An 18,330-nucleotide genomic window follows, 5' to 3' on the forward strand; every position below is an offset into this window, starting at 1 on the left:
AATAGACAAAAACCTAGAGCCACAAACAGGAGTTCTTTTTTCAGAATTAGAAAATGATGTAGCTTGATATTATATTATGACATTGAAACATTATAAGTACTGATTTAAACATATAGTTCATGAGGGAAGCATTTTAAATTCTGATCTAAAGACACAGTTCTTTTTTTTGTTTGTTTGTTTTTTCGAGGTAGGGTCTTATTCCAGCCCAGGCTGACCTGGAATTCACTATGGAGTCTCAGGGTGGCCTCGAACTCACGGCAATCCTCCTACCTCTGCCTCCTGAGTGCTGGGATTAAAGGCGTGCGCCACCACTCCCGGCAAGACACAGTTCATGTTGAAAGCAGTTTTGGTAATGGAATCTGGGATCAAGTGATATAAATTCAACAGAACATAGCAACCTATGTTTTGATATTACTGAAAGATATAGATTTTCTCATTTTTTTGCATGCCCAATATTTCCAAGTATTTGAAGGCAGCTTAGAAATCAACTACTATGAGACTAGAATACCTGTGGGGGCTGAAGAAGGATCGGGAATAGTTAAAAATGTCCCAATGACTGATGATTAACTTGACTCCATAGTTGTAGTTTCTTCAACGAGTTGTCTGATGGTTTATCGTTTTATGTTGTTGTCAGCTTCTAGTTTCTATCTTGAGTTTTGCAATGCGATGTTGTACATAATGAAAAATAAAGCAACTGCTACTTCTGTTTCTACATTCATGTAGCTGATTCCTGTTTTTTGGTGTTTTTTTTTTTTTTTTTGGACAATCCTGTCACATTTTCTGCCGATGTAATTTTTTGCCTTCCTTAAGAAACTGAGTCAAGCCCCACTTGCTGTCTGACTTCTCTCCGTTCCTCTCCAGCATGTGAGAGGCTTGTACTCCATGCATTCTGGCAGCTGTAAGGTCAGTGGGGTCTCACCATCCCCAGCCTGTTTCAAGAAGAATGGGGTCATTTATGAGGATTCCTGAAGCCATTAGAAAATGACTGGCGGACTGAGGATGCTCTGATTATAATACTTAGCACTAATGGAGTGCTTATTAATTCCAGAAACCATTCTAGAAGCAATATAAATTAACTCATTTACCCCATAGTCTCAAGAGAACAAATTTGCTATCATTCCCTTTTTATGGGTGAAGAATGAAGCATGAGGATTACATTATCCAAGACCATACATTTCATGAGTGACAGAGACATGTTTAGAGAAAATGTATTCCAGGTCTATGATCCATTCCTTAGAATGCTAATCCAGCTCCAAGATTTCACATCATTTATATTGTCCAGAAAATGCTACACAAAGGTTCAAGGTGAAAAGCTAAAGGAAAAAGATTTAGTTTGATAAAAGGAAGGAACTATCATTTTTGGAAAAATTTTAAAAAAAGGAATGATCAGTTTTTATCTGTCCCCCACCCCCAGAGGCAGTGACTTCCCCAACACAACTGGTAATCAGATTTTCTGGTGTGTGTTTCAGTTAATGATGCTGACAACTAGAACACTAGTTGGGTAAGGCTAAATGCCTTTCCTATCATGAGGTTTGGAGATGGGAATATACCACAGTAATTGCATTGTTACTAATACTTCTTTATTTGTGATATAGGAAGTGTGGTGAACAATGAGCCCTTAAACAGTTTTCTTGACAAACATTACTATAATTGTTGCTCTTAACAAAACTTTACTATAGCACATTTTGTCCCAAAGAGTTTTTTGGGGTGCTCATGCATGTGAGTGCAGGTGCATATGTGCCCCGATGTGCATGTGGAGGCCAGAGGGCAACTTTCCTGTGCTGGTCCTTGCCTTCCACCTTGTTTTAGGCAAGCTTTCACATTGTTCATAGCTGCTTTATACCAGGCTAACTGGCTCCAAGCTGCTGGTGGGTTCATCTAATGCCTACCTTTTCATGAACCATCTCCCAAGAAACAAAACTATTTTTAATGTTTTATTTTTAACTTACAAATAATTTCCTATTTGAAAACATAATATGGTAAAGTGTCTACATTAAGCTAATCAATATTCTGAAAAGGCTTTTGATCAACTTATAAAGTTTGTAACTTATAATTTTAAATAGTCAAACGTATTGAGAATAATAAAAGACAGTATCGCCGGGCGTTGTGGCACACACCTTTAATCCCAGCACTTGGGAGGCAAAGGTAGGAGGATCGCCATGAGTTCAAGGCCACCCTGAGACTACATGGTGAATTCCAGGTCATCCTAGACTAGCATGAAACCCTACTTCAAAAGAACAAAAATAAATAAAGAAATAAATAAAAGAGCGTATCAAATGATATTTCTCAATTAAACGTTGTAGCAACCAACCCAAAAGACTGTTTATTCCCTAAAAATTATTTTTTAGAAAGTCAATAACATTAGGATTTGCTTCTCTTATTCTGCTGGCTTTCCTAACCCTCGTGCATTGTCTGTCATTTACTAAAGGAAATTTTCATGCAAGGAGCTAAACGTGATTAAATGTGCAGGATGAGAAGATGGCCCAGGCACTGCTGGTACCCCCGGGACCTGACAGCTTCCGCCTTTTCACTAGAGAATCTCTGGCTGCCATTGAAAAGAGAGCTGCAGAAGAGAAAGCCAAGAAGCCCAAAAAAGAACAAGACAATGATGATGAGAACAAGCCAAAGCCAAACAGTGACTTGGAAGCTGGGAAGAACCTTCCATTTATCTACGGAGACATTCCTTCAGGGATGGTGTCTGAGCCCCTGGAGGACTTGGATCCTTACTACATCAATAAGAAAGTGAGTGTTGACTTTATACCCCCAGTAAATGATTCAGCAAGCATATAAACTTCTCTTGGAGTTATAAACATGCAGTATCATAATTTTTCCTGCAGAATATTTTGTCATACTCTTTGTTACCAAATACTTTTAAGCACAATATAGTAAACAGAAAAAAAAGCACTTATAAAAAATGAAGACTATTAGAGAGGAAATATGCATAAGTTCTATGACTTCACAGTACCTGAGATAAATGTTAAAAGTTTACTTATCTGGCTGGGTGTGGTTGCACATGCCTTTAATCCCAACATTCAGAAGGCAGAGGTAGGAGGATCGCTGTGAGTTCAAGGCCACACTCAGACTACTGAGTGAATTCCAGGTCAGCCTAAGCTACAGTGAGACCGACCCTTGAAAAACCGAGAAAAAAAAAAAGTTTACATATCTGTTGTTGTCAATTAATTAACTATGTGATAGGCAACCAAAATGTAGCTATGCAAAGCTTTAAAAAGAAAGGGCACATGTGTTTCCCAATCTATACATGACTTAAAAGCAACAGTTCTGACTGTGTTTTCCTGATGGCAAAATAACAATATAGTTCTGCCGGAATTAGCTAATGTCTATAGTTAAACTAGCTTGTATAAAACTTGTAGGGAATATTAAGAAGATTGGTAATATATTTTCTGACTGGGTATTTTGACATTTCTTAATCACAATTTATATTTTACCTTTACAAACTTAGCAGGTCATTATATAAATTGAAGATATACTGATATCATTATGAGCTGATAGTTTATGAAGTAAGGACGATATAGAATATCTTTATTGGTTAAAGCAGAACTTTTAAAAAGTAACAGTTTTATATACTTTAAGGAGCATATAAAGTGATAAGTCCTTTTGACTAGTTTTACAACTTTTATATTTATATTCTTATAAAATATTTTCAGTACTTTACTCCATAGAAGTTTAGGAAAATTTGAACTTTATATGCTCTATTACTATATGCAATTATAACAATAAGATATTCCCCAAGAAACTGGGGAAAAAAATCTCATCTTGGAACTAATGCCCTAAAGTATACATTTGTAGCCAGCTATGTTGATGACCCTTTTTAATACCAGGGCTTGGGAACCTAAGGCAGAAGGGTTGCAAATTGTAGTCCAGAGTGGGCTACAAAGTGAATCTCTATCTCAAAACAAAACAAAACAAAACAAAAGTATATTTCAAAGTTATTTTCAGGACATAGAGGTTTGTTTTCCTTTCACATAATTAAAAGTATTTCTTAATTTTGTTTTATTTTTATTTATTTGAGAGAGGGAAAGAGGCAGAGAGAGAGAATGAATGGGCGCACCAGGACTTCCAGCCACTGTGAACGAACTGCAGATGCATGCACCACCTTGTGCATCTGGCTTACATGGGTACTAGGGAATCAAATCTGCATCCTTTGGCTTTGCAGGCAAGCCCGTATTTGTTGTTTTTAAATGGAGTAAATAAGTTTGATATGATTGCTTCAAGAGAATGAGAGAAAATAGAGATACATCCAATGAACAAAGATGTTTGATAACATTGAAAATATTTTCTACCCAACAAATTATGGCCCATAATTTTTGGAGGGGCTCCCTGGGCCTCCTCACAGATGACATTAAATATTCTACATCATTTGATTAAGTCAGTTATCTTGGAATCTGTGTTCAACACAGAACCTTCTGTTTATAATTGGGTTTCCCACAGATGTACTGACAGGAAAGAACACTGTGGTTACATCACTGTAATAATTTTAGCCCATATGAAAGTAATATATCTCATTGTAAGTTGATTGGCATCTGATTTTATAGGTCAGGCTTTCAAGTTTTTTCATTTGAATCTGCCACTAGAAAACAGAGTTGTTCTCCACATTCTAGCAAAAATCAGGTTTTATTGCCTTTGGGCTGAGGACTGGCTTTGGGCCATAATTCATTCACAATGACCCTGAGTCATTATGGACAAACTCTAGGTAGCCCCTTTATTGTTGACTGTCTTGCCTGCATTTATGTAGCATCTATGAAGAAGATAATTCAGAAACAACTAAAGAAAAAGGGGGGGTTGTGATTCTTAGTAGCTAATAGAACTAGCGTATGAAGTTGTATAATTTAAAGTGGCATGAAACTATTATTGCATGATAATATAAATACGAGGCAATATCAAACTGTAGAGCTTAATGTAACTATTTGCTGCCGTTATTTAGTGATATATTTTAGTACCTAATTTAACCAGATGAGTAATATCACAATGTATTTTAACGGCATGTAATTTGGCCAGGTTAATAGCTTAAAAATAGTGGCAGTGATAATAATAGCTACCATTTGTTGGGCTTACACTATGTCAGGAACTACTTGCGTGCTGAAAGTTCACTTAATATCTGTGAACCCGGTGAGGCAGTTACCACTGTTAGCCTCAGTTTGCAAATGGAGAAGTAAAGCCAAGATTTTAACAAAGTCACACTCTTATCATAAAAGAATCAAGTATCTCAACCTAAGACTAGCTTCTGAACCAGAGCTCTTAACGATTGGACAGAAATATCTATTGTATCTATTAACATAAAATGATTGTCAAAAATTGGTTATATCTTTTTATTTATTTCTATTATTGATGTGATCCTCTTGATTGAGATATACAGTTTTTTTCTTGTTTGACATTAGCAATAAATATTAGCAAATAGTACATATGAGTATTATCTGGGAAAAGGAAGTGAATAGCATTCCAAATTAGACAATAACTCTTCTAACATACCTCCAGCTATAGCACTTAAAATGTTCATAACATGTAATAACCCTTTAAAGGTACTTCATTACTTACCATTACTTGAAAACCTTTACAGGTGACTCCATTTACCTATCACCCAATCATCTGTCATGTTCACAGGTATCTTTGGCTTATGGACATCATCATAAAAGCCCTGAATTTCAAATATCTTTCTCCTAATTCTTTCACTATTCAGAACATTAATAAATTATTCCTTGTTTCTCAGAACTCAAGGTTTTCTTTGAGTTGAGTGTTATTCTCCACAGAGTTAGTAGGATTGTGTTCCTAAGGCCTGCTTGTTCTAGAACTATAAATGCAATGAACATGCAAATCTTAATTCCAGTGGCACAGGCTCATCATGTGGGAGAAGGGTTCATTCCATGTTTAAAGGGACAGTTCATTCCCCCTTATTTTTGGAGATATTTTAATGTAAATTCCTCTTCTAATGTTAGAAGTAGAAATTGCTTTTTCCAGGAAATTGTTTCAAAAAGCATGAGTTAATGCACTTTAAATTATCATGAATGTTTACATGTTATTGCTGTTAGTGAATGCCTAAGTGGATATTCATCGTGAATTCAAGACAATCCATTATGATTCTGTAGTTCAAGGGCAGTCTTTTCAGGGTTCACCATCACTTGCAGATAATCCCAAGGCTAGTAAGAGATAGTTATTTCTCTCTTCCTAGAATTTACTGAGTATAGTTTATTGAAAAGAGGTAATGGTTGGCTCTATGGAATTAAATAGAAAAGGATGGTGGACAGAGGATTTGTCTCTGCCCTTCATATTCATAGTATGAACATTTCTACCTACCTATTCAAACAGAGCAGGTTGTCAGTCACCATGAAGGTATGGTATGTCATCTTAGCTCAAGGATAAAAGATGTATTTATAACTAAATCAATATATAGGACATATATCATCATGATGAATAGCATCTTAAAGCTGTTTATGATTTAATTAAAATATATTTAATTAAAACAACTAATTATTTACTTATTTTGGTTTTCTGAGGTAGGTTCTCACTCTAGCTCAGGCTGACCTGGAATTCACTATCTTGTCTCATGGCAATCCTCCTACTTCTGCCTCCTAAGTGCTGGGATTATGGCATATGTATGCCAACATGCCCTACTATAGTTGTTTATGTGTAAACCATGCTATTAAATACTGCGTGTATGGGGGGGGGTGGGATGGAGTAGTTGATTGTAAGTTCTGTGCTCAGTGGTTTAGAAAAACATCTAAGCAGGTCCTTTCTGGAATGAAAGCTACATAGAAATTGCTATTTGACAGTGATTACAGGCAACATGTGAAAGGGTGTAAATTAATACACCAAGATTTAGCTGTAAGAGAAACAGCCAGGGAGTGTGATCAGAAGGCAGTGTGATTAATCTGGAAAGATGAGAGGGAGAAGTGGATTTGGATAACGAAGAACACAGACTAAGGTTTAACAACCTTGACTGCTTGAATATTAGAACTACCTGAGGAAGACATTTTCTGAATAGAAGGTGGGCCCTCACTGCTGTCTCTGTTGTGGGGATGTCTTGAGAAGGCAGGGAATATGTGTTAGATCTCTTCATGGGCACAGACTTCCACTCAGATTCTATGACCCTGTTTTCAAGCCAGAGGGAGAGTTTGACAGGTTGTGAGTGGGACTGACAAGTGGATTAAATTGACCAGGCAGTGATGACTCTGGTGGTAAGAAATCAAAGATGATCCATCCTGGGACTTGGTAGGTAATCACTGGGCAGCATAGTTGGAATGCTACGTTGATGGTTGCAGGTTTCAGATCATGGAGTTTTAACTAGGGAGTAGCCTTTGAAGTCATGTGTTTAAGATTAATTTTCAGTGCAGCTGTCCTTTCTCAGCATTAGCTAAGTAATTGATCTTCTCAGACAATGTATAGAATCAGCAAAATCAGGTAATTTAACCTACTTAAATGTTTCAACCAAGAAACTACCACAGGAACAATGGGAGTCCACCAACTATAGAGTTAGAAGCTAATTTGGTATGATTAAAATATGGTAAAATTATGTTCATAGGGATGGGTATAGAATAATCTGAAAAGTTATCAAAGCTGGGGACAGATGACAAGTCTTAAATAAAATTGAAATTCATAAAGCTGCAGCATAATTTGATAAAAAATTATAAGATTATCAGTTTGTGTCAACAGAATAAAGATTTAGAGACAGCTTAAATAATAGTCAGTTGTAACTTTATTTGAAATGATCTGTCTGGGGAGATGCATCTAATATATATGTTAAAACGGGTTTAAATGAACTTTAGAACTAAGAAATCAAGAAGTTCTTGATGTGTGTAAACTCATAAAATAACCAGACTATCTAATTTAACAATTTCTTTCTTATATTTTTTTCCAGACTTTTGTAGTACTGAATAAAGGGAAGGCAATTTTCCGGTTCAGCGCCACCTCTGCCTTGTATATTTTAACACCACTAAACCCTGTTAGAAAACTTGCTATTAAGATTTTGGTACACTCATATCCTTTTGTTATGAATTGCTTAAATGCTGTTTATAATAGATGACTTTAAATTAAATGTCCTTCTTATTTTTAAATATTTAAAAATTTCTTTGTGATGTTAAGCTAACCAAGTTAGCTTAACTTATATGTTCCCACTGGACTTCTACTACTTATAACAAGTGTCTCCTAAAGTTATTATTATGTTTCTATAAGTAACTATGGAGCCACTATAGGAAATGTATGAATGAACAAGAGTGAATCTCCCTAACACTTTATTAGTCATAGAAAACCATTGCTGAGAAAAATAGTCTGTAGGATTAGTATCTTTATTGACCAGTGCACAAACAATATGATTTTGTGTCTCAATTTGCTAGCTTCAGCGTCCCTCCCTCTTCTTTCCCTTCTTCTCTCATTCTTTCCCTTCCTCCCTCCCTTCATTCCTTCTTTTCTTCCTATTTATTTATTTATTTTCACTCACAGAGAGAAATAGAGAAAAGAGAGATGAGAGAATGAGAATGAGAACAGATGCACCAGAGCCTCCAGTCACTGCAAACTTCAGATGCATGCACCACTTTGTGCATGTGGCTTTATGTGGGTACTGGGGAATTGAACCTGGGTTCTTAGGCTTAGCAGGCAAGTGCCTTAACTGATGAGACATTTATGCAGCCCCTCTTTTATTTCTTTCCTTCAGTAAATATGTGTTAAACTTCTCCTATGTGCCTGCTTAATCATATACCAAAAAGCCATTAGCCTTGAAAGTATTTATGGACACAGTGTGTAGCTCAGTTGTACAGTACTTAACGTAGCATCATGTAAAAGGCCCTGAATTGGATCCGAAAGACACACGAGCACATACATACAAAGAGAAGAATGCAGTACATTTTGAAATAATGATAAAATATAAAGGTGATCTTCCTGAGGCAGTATTCAGGAGTAAATATTTTGAAAAAATGAATTCAAAATAAGCTGATATATAAAGTAAAAGAGTGATTACCACGAATTCAACAAATGGAACTGGTAACTTTTTGAAATACATTTGAATTTTCTCTTTCAGTGGCTTGATATTGGAGAGGACACACACACACACACACACATAAAACTTATATTTTAAAGTGAAATGACTGCCACACGAACAGCCTTTCAGTGACTTCTGCATTAAGATTCCCAGAGTACTGCTTATAGCAGAACAGCCACTAAAACTGCCTTTAAAGTACAGAACAGTACTTCCATTTATTATGGTATAAACTATGAAGAGATGAGTTACACAACTACTAGGCTGCTGGAGGATCTGCTTATAAGAAAATTTCTAGTCAATGTGATCTTTGACTATACTGGGAGTTCTCAAGCTTTTCATATTGTATTCAATGACATTTTAAAATGTCAGTGGTAATTTCAAATTGTACCTGAAGTGCAACTTTTTTACTCATGGCATCCTATAAAGTGCAAGTGCTGAGTTCTTTTGTAGCAAACTTTTCCACAATTGATTGGAATAAAAATATTTTCCAGTTGGTTTAAATACAGATACCTTTCCTTTCAGTTTTATAAATTCATGTAAAATAATTGGCTGAACCTATGAGAAGCTTTGATATTTCTTAACATTTTTTCTCATTGCATTAATAGAAATAAGATAAATTCTACAGTTAACTTGCATTGATCCTTTTTTGAATCATGTTTAAGTGGCTATAACAAGCTGATATTTATCCTTAACTAAAATCTACTTTATTCAGCATGCTGATCATGTGCACCATTTTGACCAACTGTGTGTTTATGACCTTAAGCAATCCTCCAGATTGGACGAAGAATGTGGAGTAAGTAGAAATAACTTTGTGGATGGGAATAAAAAATGCACATTCAGGTTCTTTAGCAATCTCCTTGCTATTATGGTCTCAATTATTGTTTCTACTTTTAAAGTCAGACTGAATACTTCTAAGCAAAATTACTTCCATAATATGTTAGAGGATAGGTTCTTTGGGAAAGTTTTTCTTCTACAAGGTATTTTTTCCAAAAAGTTTGGAAGAATATATTCTTAGAGAGGCTATAAACTAGCATATACTTTCTGACAATTTAAGACAGAATCATAATTAAACATTTTAGATATAATACAGTCATCATATCAGTATTCTGGTGAATAAAAATATTTTATTCCAATAAAGAGCTGTAAGTGTACCTTCCAATTAGATAGATTTAGATATTGAGCTCTATATTATATATCTGGCATTTTAATGATATGCTATATTATTATATTTCATTGTTTAAGTTATGTAACTTGGAAATTTTACCTGTGTAAACTCAGTTTAGACATGAAGATTGCTTACCTAGACCCATGGGCTAAAGCACAGTAGATATGTTACATAAAAGAAAATGGGCTGGAGAGATGGATCAGCAATTAAAGCCACATGCTTTTAGAGCCTACTGGCCTGGGTTTGATTTGCTAGATGCACAAAGTGGCGCATTCATCTGGCAAGAGGCCCTGGCACACACACTCTCATTCTCTCTTTCTCTCTCTCATTGCAAATAAATAAAAATTGAAAAGAGATGAAATGACATGTCTTTTACAGAAGTTTGCTCAAAAAACATTAGGGCCTAAATGGAAAATATGCTTGGATATAAATCACTCAAAATTTATGAGATTTCTTAAGCATAACACTAATAGAAACAATAATAATCCCAATCATGGTAGTTGGCAAACATTCTTCCAATATTTTCATCTGAAATCACAGCCATTGGGTGCTTGGAAGGCTCAGGTTCTGATCATCCTCATCCTCTCTGTCTGAGAGGTGGAGACCCATGAGCATTTTGTTACACAATCAGAAAGAAATATTGGATCCAGTATTTCAACAAGGGGGAACAAGTCCAAGTCCATACACAGTAGTTTTCAAAACCCTAAGTCAGACTCTGCTTGCATAAACGAAAAGTATGTCTTTGAATTTGGACATTGAGGTTCTCTTCCTTATTGCAAGATAGGCTCTATTCACATGTGAGAACATATTCCTCAGATATATTGCCTTAGAACATCAATAAGCTGAAGAAAATTGTGCCTGTTAACTTCCTTGAAAAAGCCAGGCATCAATCCAAACCAAAATGTTGTGATTGCAGGTAGCACACAATCATTGGAAACAAAACACATGTGCACAAGTTCAGGACTGTTGATTAGGACTCTTCCTAATAGTCAGCTGCTTCATAGTGACTTACTGCCCACAAAACTAGGTGAGAAGATTTCTGCCTACATATCCTTCCAATTTGTTCCTTTCTATGAGAGGACATTGGGGGAAAAAAATCACAAAACTTATCTTAACATTTTGCACAGGTAAATGCTTGTAGGCTAAACATATAATAAATGTCAATAAGAGTAAATCAGATCTTTGTGGCTTAGATGAAATACTATAAAATAAGGGAATTTTTACCTTTAAAGAATGTGATGATAAAAAATACATGTACTCTCAAGTATTTTGGAAGACAGAAATAACTAAAATTGCCAATACTCAAATAGAACTGAAACATTTCTTATGACCATACATATACACAGGGAGAGAGGACATAGAGATTGAGAGATTGAAGGTGACAGAGGGAGATATAAGTTACATGCAGATATTAAAACTCAAAATTTATCTAGTTCTTTTTATTTAGCCTCTAAGAGTTTGAATACTATCTTCAAATCCCACATTTCTTCTCTGCTGAGCTCAGCAGGTCCAAAGGACGGAGATTAATAAATGTCCACAGAACACATGAACCTGGCATTATAAAACCTAACTCAGTGAGAACTTTTTTTTTTTTCTCACCCGAGGTAGGGTCTCAATCTAGCTCAGGCTGACCTGGAATTCACTATGTAGTCTCAGGGTGGCCTTGATCTCACAGTGATCCTCCTACCTCTGCCTCCTGAGTGCTACAATTAAAGGCAGGAGCCATCACACCCAGCAGTAAGAACAGATTTATGGAGAATATATTTCTTGAAGTATTTAATTTGAATCCCTTACTTAATCTTATAGATATAAACTAAGATTCCTTGGTACAAATGAGGGACAAGGTTGTAGAAAACCAAAAAACCATTAAAAAGGTAAGATTTTCCATGCTTATAAAAATAGGTTTTAACTTTTTTAATGTGAGCTTAATTTTTTTGGATACTTTTCCTAGGTACACATTTACTGGAATTTATACTTTTGAGTCACTTATAAAAATCTTGGCAAGAGGGTTTTGCTTAGAAAATTTTACATTCCTTCGTGATCCATGGAACTGGCTGGATTTCAGTGTCATTGTGATGGCGTAAGTAACTCAATTTGATAAATTCTAAGAAATGAGAATAGTTGCTGCGTAATGTTGCCCAGTTGTACTTTAAATGCAGTTTTTTTGTTAGTCAAACTGACTATCTGTCTCATAAAAATTTGAGAGCACATATTTGAATACATATTGAAGAGTAAATATGTAATAAAGGAGTGATAAATAGAATTACTTTCATGTCCCCATAGTCTTTCTCATCAAAATGAAGCTACTCATTAACTACAACTTAATATAAACTAGTATACTGCAAACAAATATCCTATTAGTGAAAACTACATTGAGATAAAGCAACATTTCTTTTTCCTTAAAGGCAGCTTTCAGCATTTGGCTCCCTGCGGCCTATAATTCTATGTGTTTAGCTCAAGGGGCTCTGTGTGCCAACCCCAGCATTAATTATTTGGTATGAACTCTGCCAAAACTATCAGTAACTCTGATTTAATTCTACAGGTATGTAACAGAATTTGTAAGCCTAGGCAATGTTTCAGCCCTTCGAACTTTCAGAGTCTTGCGAGCTCTAAAAACTATTTCTGTAATTCCAGGTAAGAAGAAACTTGTGAAAGGTGGTAGGCCCTTATATCTCCAACTTTTCTTGTGTGTTATTGTGTTTGTGTGTGAACTCCCTATTACAGATATGTGACAGAGTTTGTGGACCTGGGCAATGTCTCAGCATTGAGAACCTTCAGAGTTCTCCGAGCATTGAAAACAATTTCAGTGATTCCAGGTGAGAGCAAGGTTAAACACCGAGGCTGACTTTAAATGTACCATAATAACATTAGGGTTGAAACCACACCATTAGCCTGTGGCTTATTATTCTTATTTTTCCCATTCAAAAATATCTATGAGTGTTGCAGTGTAGGTTCAGTTTTTAAAAAATTTAAATTTCATGTTTATTTACAAAGCCAGCCTTTGAGTTTAACAAAAAATTGCATGAGGCATTTATAAAAAAAAAAAAAAATCACTAGTTTTGCACTTGTTCTGTTCTCTTGCATTTAAGATGTAAAGTCTTCTCTCCAGCATTGTATTAAAGCTTTGCTACCATGGCTTTACTTACTGATGTGTATTTACCATTCGCTGCAGATCTATTTCCAAAATAGATCATTATTTATAAAGGAGAAAAGATAGCTATGGAGCAGCATGTGTATGGCATGGAATTTTTATTGTCATAAAAGTCCTTTCTCCTCTAAGTCACTGCTTCTTGGAGGCTCGCTGAAAGCTGGGCTGGGGAAACCGCTTCGTGAAGCACACAACCTGAGAGGAAAATCACCTGCAGTGTTGTTGTCTTCATGTCTGTGGCAACCCGACATCACACAAGTAGAGCTTGCTTCCCAAATTTGTAAACTTTCATTCTGAACCCTGTGAATACGCTCTGTTTATATCTGAAGTCAGCTCTCCATTTTCCACCAGGCTGCTCACAAAGCTTTCATGGCTGTGTAGCCAAGCAGTTATTCGTGGGGGTCATAAAGTGTGTGCATTTCACACAGACTCGTAGTTTATTGTACTCTTTTTCAACTAACACATGATTCTCTCTCTCCAGGCCTGAAGACCATCGTGGGGGCCCTGATCCAGTCGGTGAAGAAGCTCTCTGACGTCATGATCCTGACCGTGTTCTGTCTGAGCGTGTTTGCTCTCATTGGGCTGCAGCTCTTCATGGGCAACCTGAGGAATAAATGCTTGCAGTGGCCTCCAAGTGATTCTGCCTTTGAAACCAACACCACTTCCTATTTTAATGGCACAATGGATTCAAATGGGACACTCATTAATGTAACAATGAGCACATTTAACTGGAAGGATTACATTGCGGATGACAGTAAGGAGCATTGCCATCTTACATTACCCATAGTGTTGAATGAGTTTTCACCTGTAAATAGTTGAAACTGTGAGTGGGAAGAAAGTTTTCTAGGTCCTTTGTAGAACACTTGGAGAACAACTGAAATAATCCAACTGTTTTTTATTGTCAATGGGAATAGGAATAATATAGAATCAAATCTGTTCTTTTTATATATTAACAGGTCACTTTTATGTTTTGGATGGACAAAAAGACCCTTTGCTCTGTGGAAATGGTTCAGATGCAGGGTAAGAATCACAATTTTTAAAATGTAGGAGATATCTATCAAAAAGTAGATGGGAGCCAGGCGTGGTGACACACGCCTTTAATCCCAGCACTTGGGAGGCAGAGGTAGGAGGATTTCTGTGAGTTCAAGGCCACCCTGAGACTACATAGTAAATTCCAGGTCAGCTTGGGCTAGAGCAAGACCCTACTTCGAAAAAAAAAAAAATTAAAAGCAAATGGGAAAAATACACAAAAGCAGCCTTCTGTATAGACAGTGATTTTGCCTCACTAAGAAGTGCCTTGTCTTACCGACAGATTGCCACTGGTGAGAACACTCCTTGCCTTGGTTGATGGCAGAAGTGCAAAGTGTGTGGTCACTTTGGAAGAGAGTGAAATACATTCTGAAAAACCACATAGTCTGACCACTGCACTGCTAGGCATTTAGCCAACTCATTAGAAACCCATCTATGCAAAAGCCTGCATGTAACTGCTAAGAGCCACTCTGTGCATCATCCCTCAAGCTGGAAATCACAATGAAGTGTTTGGACATGTAAAAAGACGTGTAGACTAAGCTATGCATGTATGACAAAATGTTATTCTGTGACAAAGAGAAATGAGATATAAAGCCATACACTTTGATGAATCTAAAATGTAAACACCTATGTGAAAAAGAAAAGAACCATCCCTCCCAAAAAAGCTCCTCCAATCACATGACATTCTGGGGGGTGGGGCAAAACAAAACAAAAGAGATGTGCCAAAGGTCAGACCAGGATTTGCAGGGGCTCATGGTTAGGGGAGTTAAGTAAGTTACGCACAAGAGACATTCAAAGTGGAGAAACTTATTTTTATATGATTCTGCAATGGCAGGTATAAATAGTGTTTGCCAAAACTTACAGGTCTCATAATTGTTACAGATTGTAAAGGTCTTTGAAGGGTTGAAGGAGGCCACAATGAAATAAATAATGTGATAAACATATTTAAAGATATTCCAAATGTAGGAAATGACTCCACTAAAGGAAGTAGGGTAAATAATGTCCTAACTTTACCTTTACAAATGAACAGAGTCTATGACACTGTAGGCAAAAGGAACGGCTGTCTAGCAGATGAAGTTTGTTGCCCATGGTAGCATGGGCTAGCAGTCCTGAAGCCACTGTACATGGGCACTGGTGTAGAACAACTCAGGAAATGAAGAGAGTTGGTGATGCCAGTTTCCTCACTTTGAGAGTGACCGATTACAAATAAGCAAAGGGAAGCCTTTAGAATTAGTTATTCTTTGGGGGATAGATTAGAGTTGGAGACACAGATTTACTTCCAGTTTATCTTAATCTAAACACAAATGGTTACATGCAGAAATATTTACGTATTTATATGTGTGTGTGTGCATCACAAGTTAGAAAACGCCCATGTATCTTCTTGTTCTGTCAGCTGAGGAAGGAGGCCCAGAAGTGCTGAAAGCTCAGGAGCAACAAACACCAGCTGGTACCCAGTTCTTGGTGTCTGATAATGTTCGCCAATAGAAGTGCCAGTGCTTCTTGGTGAAATGCTTCATTCTAGTACTGGTTGAAAAATAAAAAGATGAGGGCTGGATAGATGCTTCTGCAGTTAAGAGCACTTGCTACCTAAGCATGATGGTCAGGGAGGCTTGAACTCCCCAGAATCCAAATGAAAATCTGGGTGTGACCACACACACATCGCTAACCCCAGTCCACAGGAGGCAAAGACTAGAGAGTTGCTGGGCTCACTGATGGCAAAATGGAAGCTCCTGGTTATGACAGAGATCCTGTCTCAAGGCCATGCAAGTTTCTTCTCTGACCTCTGCACACACTTGCATATACCACATTTACTACACTACACATCCTCTACACACCTACACTACACACAGGGACAAAGAAAAGAGAGAGAAAGAAAAAGATGACCCTGGAGCATAATATACTGTCATAGAAAGTAGGCTAAGACACCAAAAAGAAAGACATGAAACTGTGGAGCGTGTCAGTCTGACACAGTGCCAACTAAAAAAGACTGACATCAATGGTTAAGTTACAAAATTTGGGGCAAGAAAATAAAATATCATTTCAAAGTTATTGAAAGCATAAAATAAATATTTATGATAGCATACTGAAAAAAATGGTTAAAAAAAGAGACATTAGACAAATATTCCATGCAGAAAAAAATATATATAACTTTTGTGCAGACTTTGTCTTTAAAGAGATCATAACTGCTCACTTAAGTGTGGACAGTACATCTTGACTCTTATTCCAAAACGTGCAGAATAGAAAAGGAAGGCAGTGTACACGTACAGTGGGAGAACCCAGCCTGGAACAGAGAAAGGATGCACAGGAAAAGCTGACAAAAGGTGATGAAAACGAGGAGATGAGCGTGCGCCAGGGCTGAAAACTAGTGAATGAGCGTGCATCAGCGTTGAAAACTGGCTAGGCATCAATGCACAGGAAATCTCTTCATATCAAGCTAAAACGGTTCTTACAATGCAAGCATATTTTAGATAATTCTACAAAACTAGATAATGCAATGTCTTATTTCCCACCCTTTGACGGATTTCTGACATAAGTTTTCATTATTGATGCTTGCCACTTGAATGGAGTGAATAATAATGCTGCTAGACCCCAAAGTGCGTGATTGCTACTACTTGGCCTTCCTACATATCTATGGCTTTTTTTTTTTTTGGTTTTTCGAGGTAGGGTCCCACTCTAGCCTAGGCTGATGTGGAATTCATTATATAGTCTCAGGGTGGTCTCCAATTCACGGCAATCCTCCTACCTCTGCCTCCTGAGTGCTAGGATTAAAGGCTTACATATATAAATTTGACACTCTTATACCTACATTTTCTGTTGGTTTTCCTGATAAATTTCACCTTATGGGCTTCCCTGTGAGCAGTTTCATAAGTATTCTGGAGGGTAAGGGAGCAACATAGATAATAACTCTAGCTATTTTTTTCCCCTAAGGTAGGTTCTTCCTCTAGCCTAGGCTGACATGGAATTCATTATATAGTCTCAAGGTGGCCTTGAACTCACAGTGATCTTATCTCTGCCTTCCATGTATTTGGATTAAAGGTGTGCCCCACCATGCCTGACCAACTCCAGCTTTTGACAATCCCTATAAATCAAGATGGATTTAAATCACTTCAGCTTCTGTACCGACCCCTCTATTTCTCCTCTTTTACAGCCAGTGTCCAGAAGGCTATATCTGTGTAAAGGCTGGTCGAAACCCAAACTATGGCTACACAAGCTTTGACACCTTTAGCTGGGCTTTCTTGTCACTGTTTCGACTCATGACTCAAGACTACTGGGAGAATCTTTATCAGCTGGTATGAACCAAATAAGATGAGCAGGGTTTGTTTTTCTGAATGCATACATAATGCTGAGTACAGATAATGGTTTATGATTCTTTGAGACACAGAAAATAGTACAATTTTAAAGCAAGTGTGCTTAGAATCTTCAGTGCTCATTCAATCTCTCTCTTCCTGCCTTCCTTTCCCCCTGTCTTCATCTTACCCTCCTTCCTGTTCTCTTCCTTTCTCTCTCTTTTTATAGTTTCTTAGATGAAAAGTATTCTGCTAGGGTGTGTGTGTTTGTGTGTGTGTGTGTGTGTGTGTGTGTGTGTGTGTGTGTATACACGCATGCATGTGTGTACTTGCTCATTTTAACACCAAAGTACATTTATTTGGTCAGAATAAATTGGATATAAAAGAGCTTTCATCTCTTGATTTCTATGTATTGGACTCAGATCTTTTTTTGCAGATATTATGCTAAAGTATCAGTGAAATTATCCCCTTTTTGCCCTAGACATTACGTGCTGCTGGGAAGACTTACATGATATTTTTTGTCCTGGTCATCTTCTTGGGTTCTTTTTATTTGGTGAACTTGATCTTGGCTGTGGTGGCCATGGCCTATGAAGAGCAGAATCAGGCCACCTTGGAGGAGGCTGAACAGAAGGAGGCAGAATTTCAGCAGATGCTCGAGCAGCTTAAAAAACAACAGGAAGAGGCTCAGGTACTAAGTGATAATAAATAGGCTATT

At 37.0% G+C, this 18,330-nt stretch overlaps 1 protein-coding gene across 12 annotated transcripts in view; it reads left to right on the forward strand.

The window, feature by feature from the left end:
• Scn3a (sodium voltage-gated channel alpha subunit 3) overlaps positions 1–18,330 on the forward strand; it is a 113,379-nt gene that overhangs the window by 27,462 nt on the left and 67,587 nt on the right. For 8 of the 12 annotated variants that reach the window (XM_045146786.1, XM_045146789.1, XM_045146790.1 and 5 more), the window contains 9 exons: positions 2,429–2,742; positions 7,871–7,989; positions 9,690–9,779; positions 12,103–12,231; positions 12,694–12,785; positions 13,781–14,053; positions 14,256–14,319; positions 17,477–17,618; positions 18,097–18,303. In XM_045146786.1, the coding sequence (XP_045002721.1) occupies positions 2,479–2,742; positions 7,871–7,989; positions 9,690–9,779; positions 12,103–12,231; positions 12,694–12,785; positions 13,781–14,053; positions 14,256–14,319; positions 17,477–17,618; positions 18,097–18,303 (1,380 nt within the window). In that variant the 5' untranslated portion in view covers positions 2,429–2,478. Of the gene's footprint in view, positions 1–2,428; positions 2,743–7,870; positions 7,990–9,689; positions 9,780–12,102; positions 12,232–12,693; positions 12,786–12,875; positions 12,968–13,780; positions 14,054–14,255; positions 14,320–17,476; positions 17,619–18,096; positions 18,304–18,330 lie in introns of all 12 variants that reach the window. The other 4 variants (XM_004651899.2, XM_045146791.1, XM_045146793.1 and 1 more) reach the window with 1 other exon arrangement.

This window comes from Jaculus jaculus, chromosome 4, assembly GCF_020740685.1.
Source record: "Jaculus jaculus isolate mJacJac1 chromosome 4, mJacJac1.mat.Y.cur, whole genome shotgun sequence".
NCBI lineage: Eukaryota > Metazoa > Chordata > Mammalia > Rodentia > Dipodidae > Jaculus > Jaculus jaculus.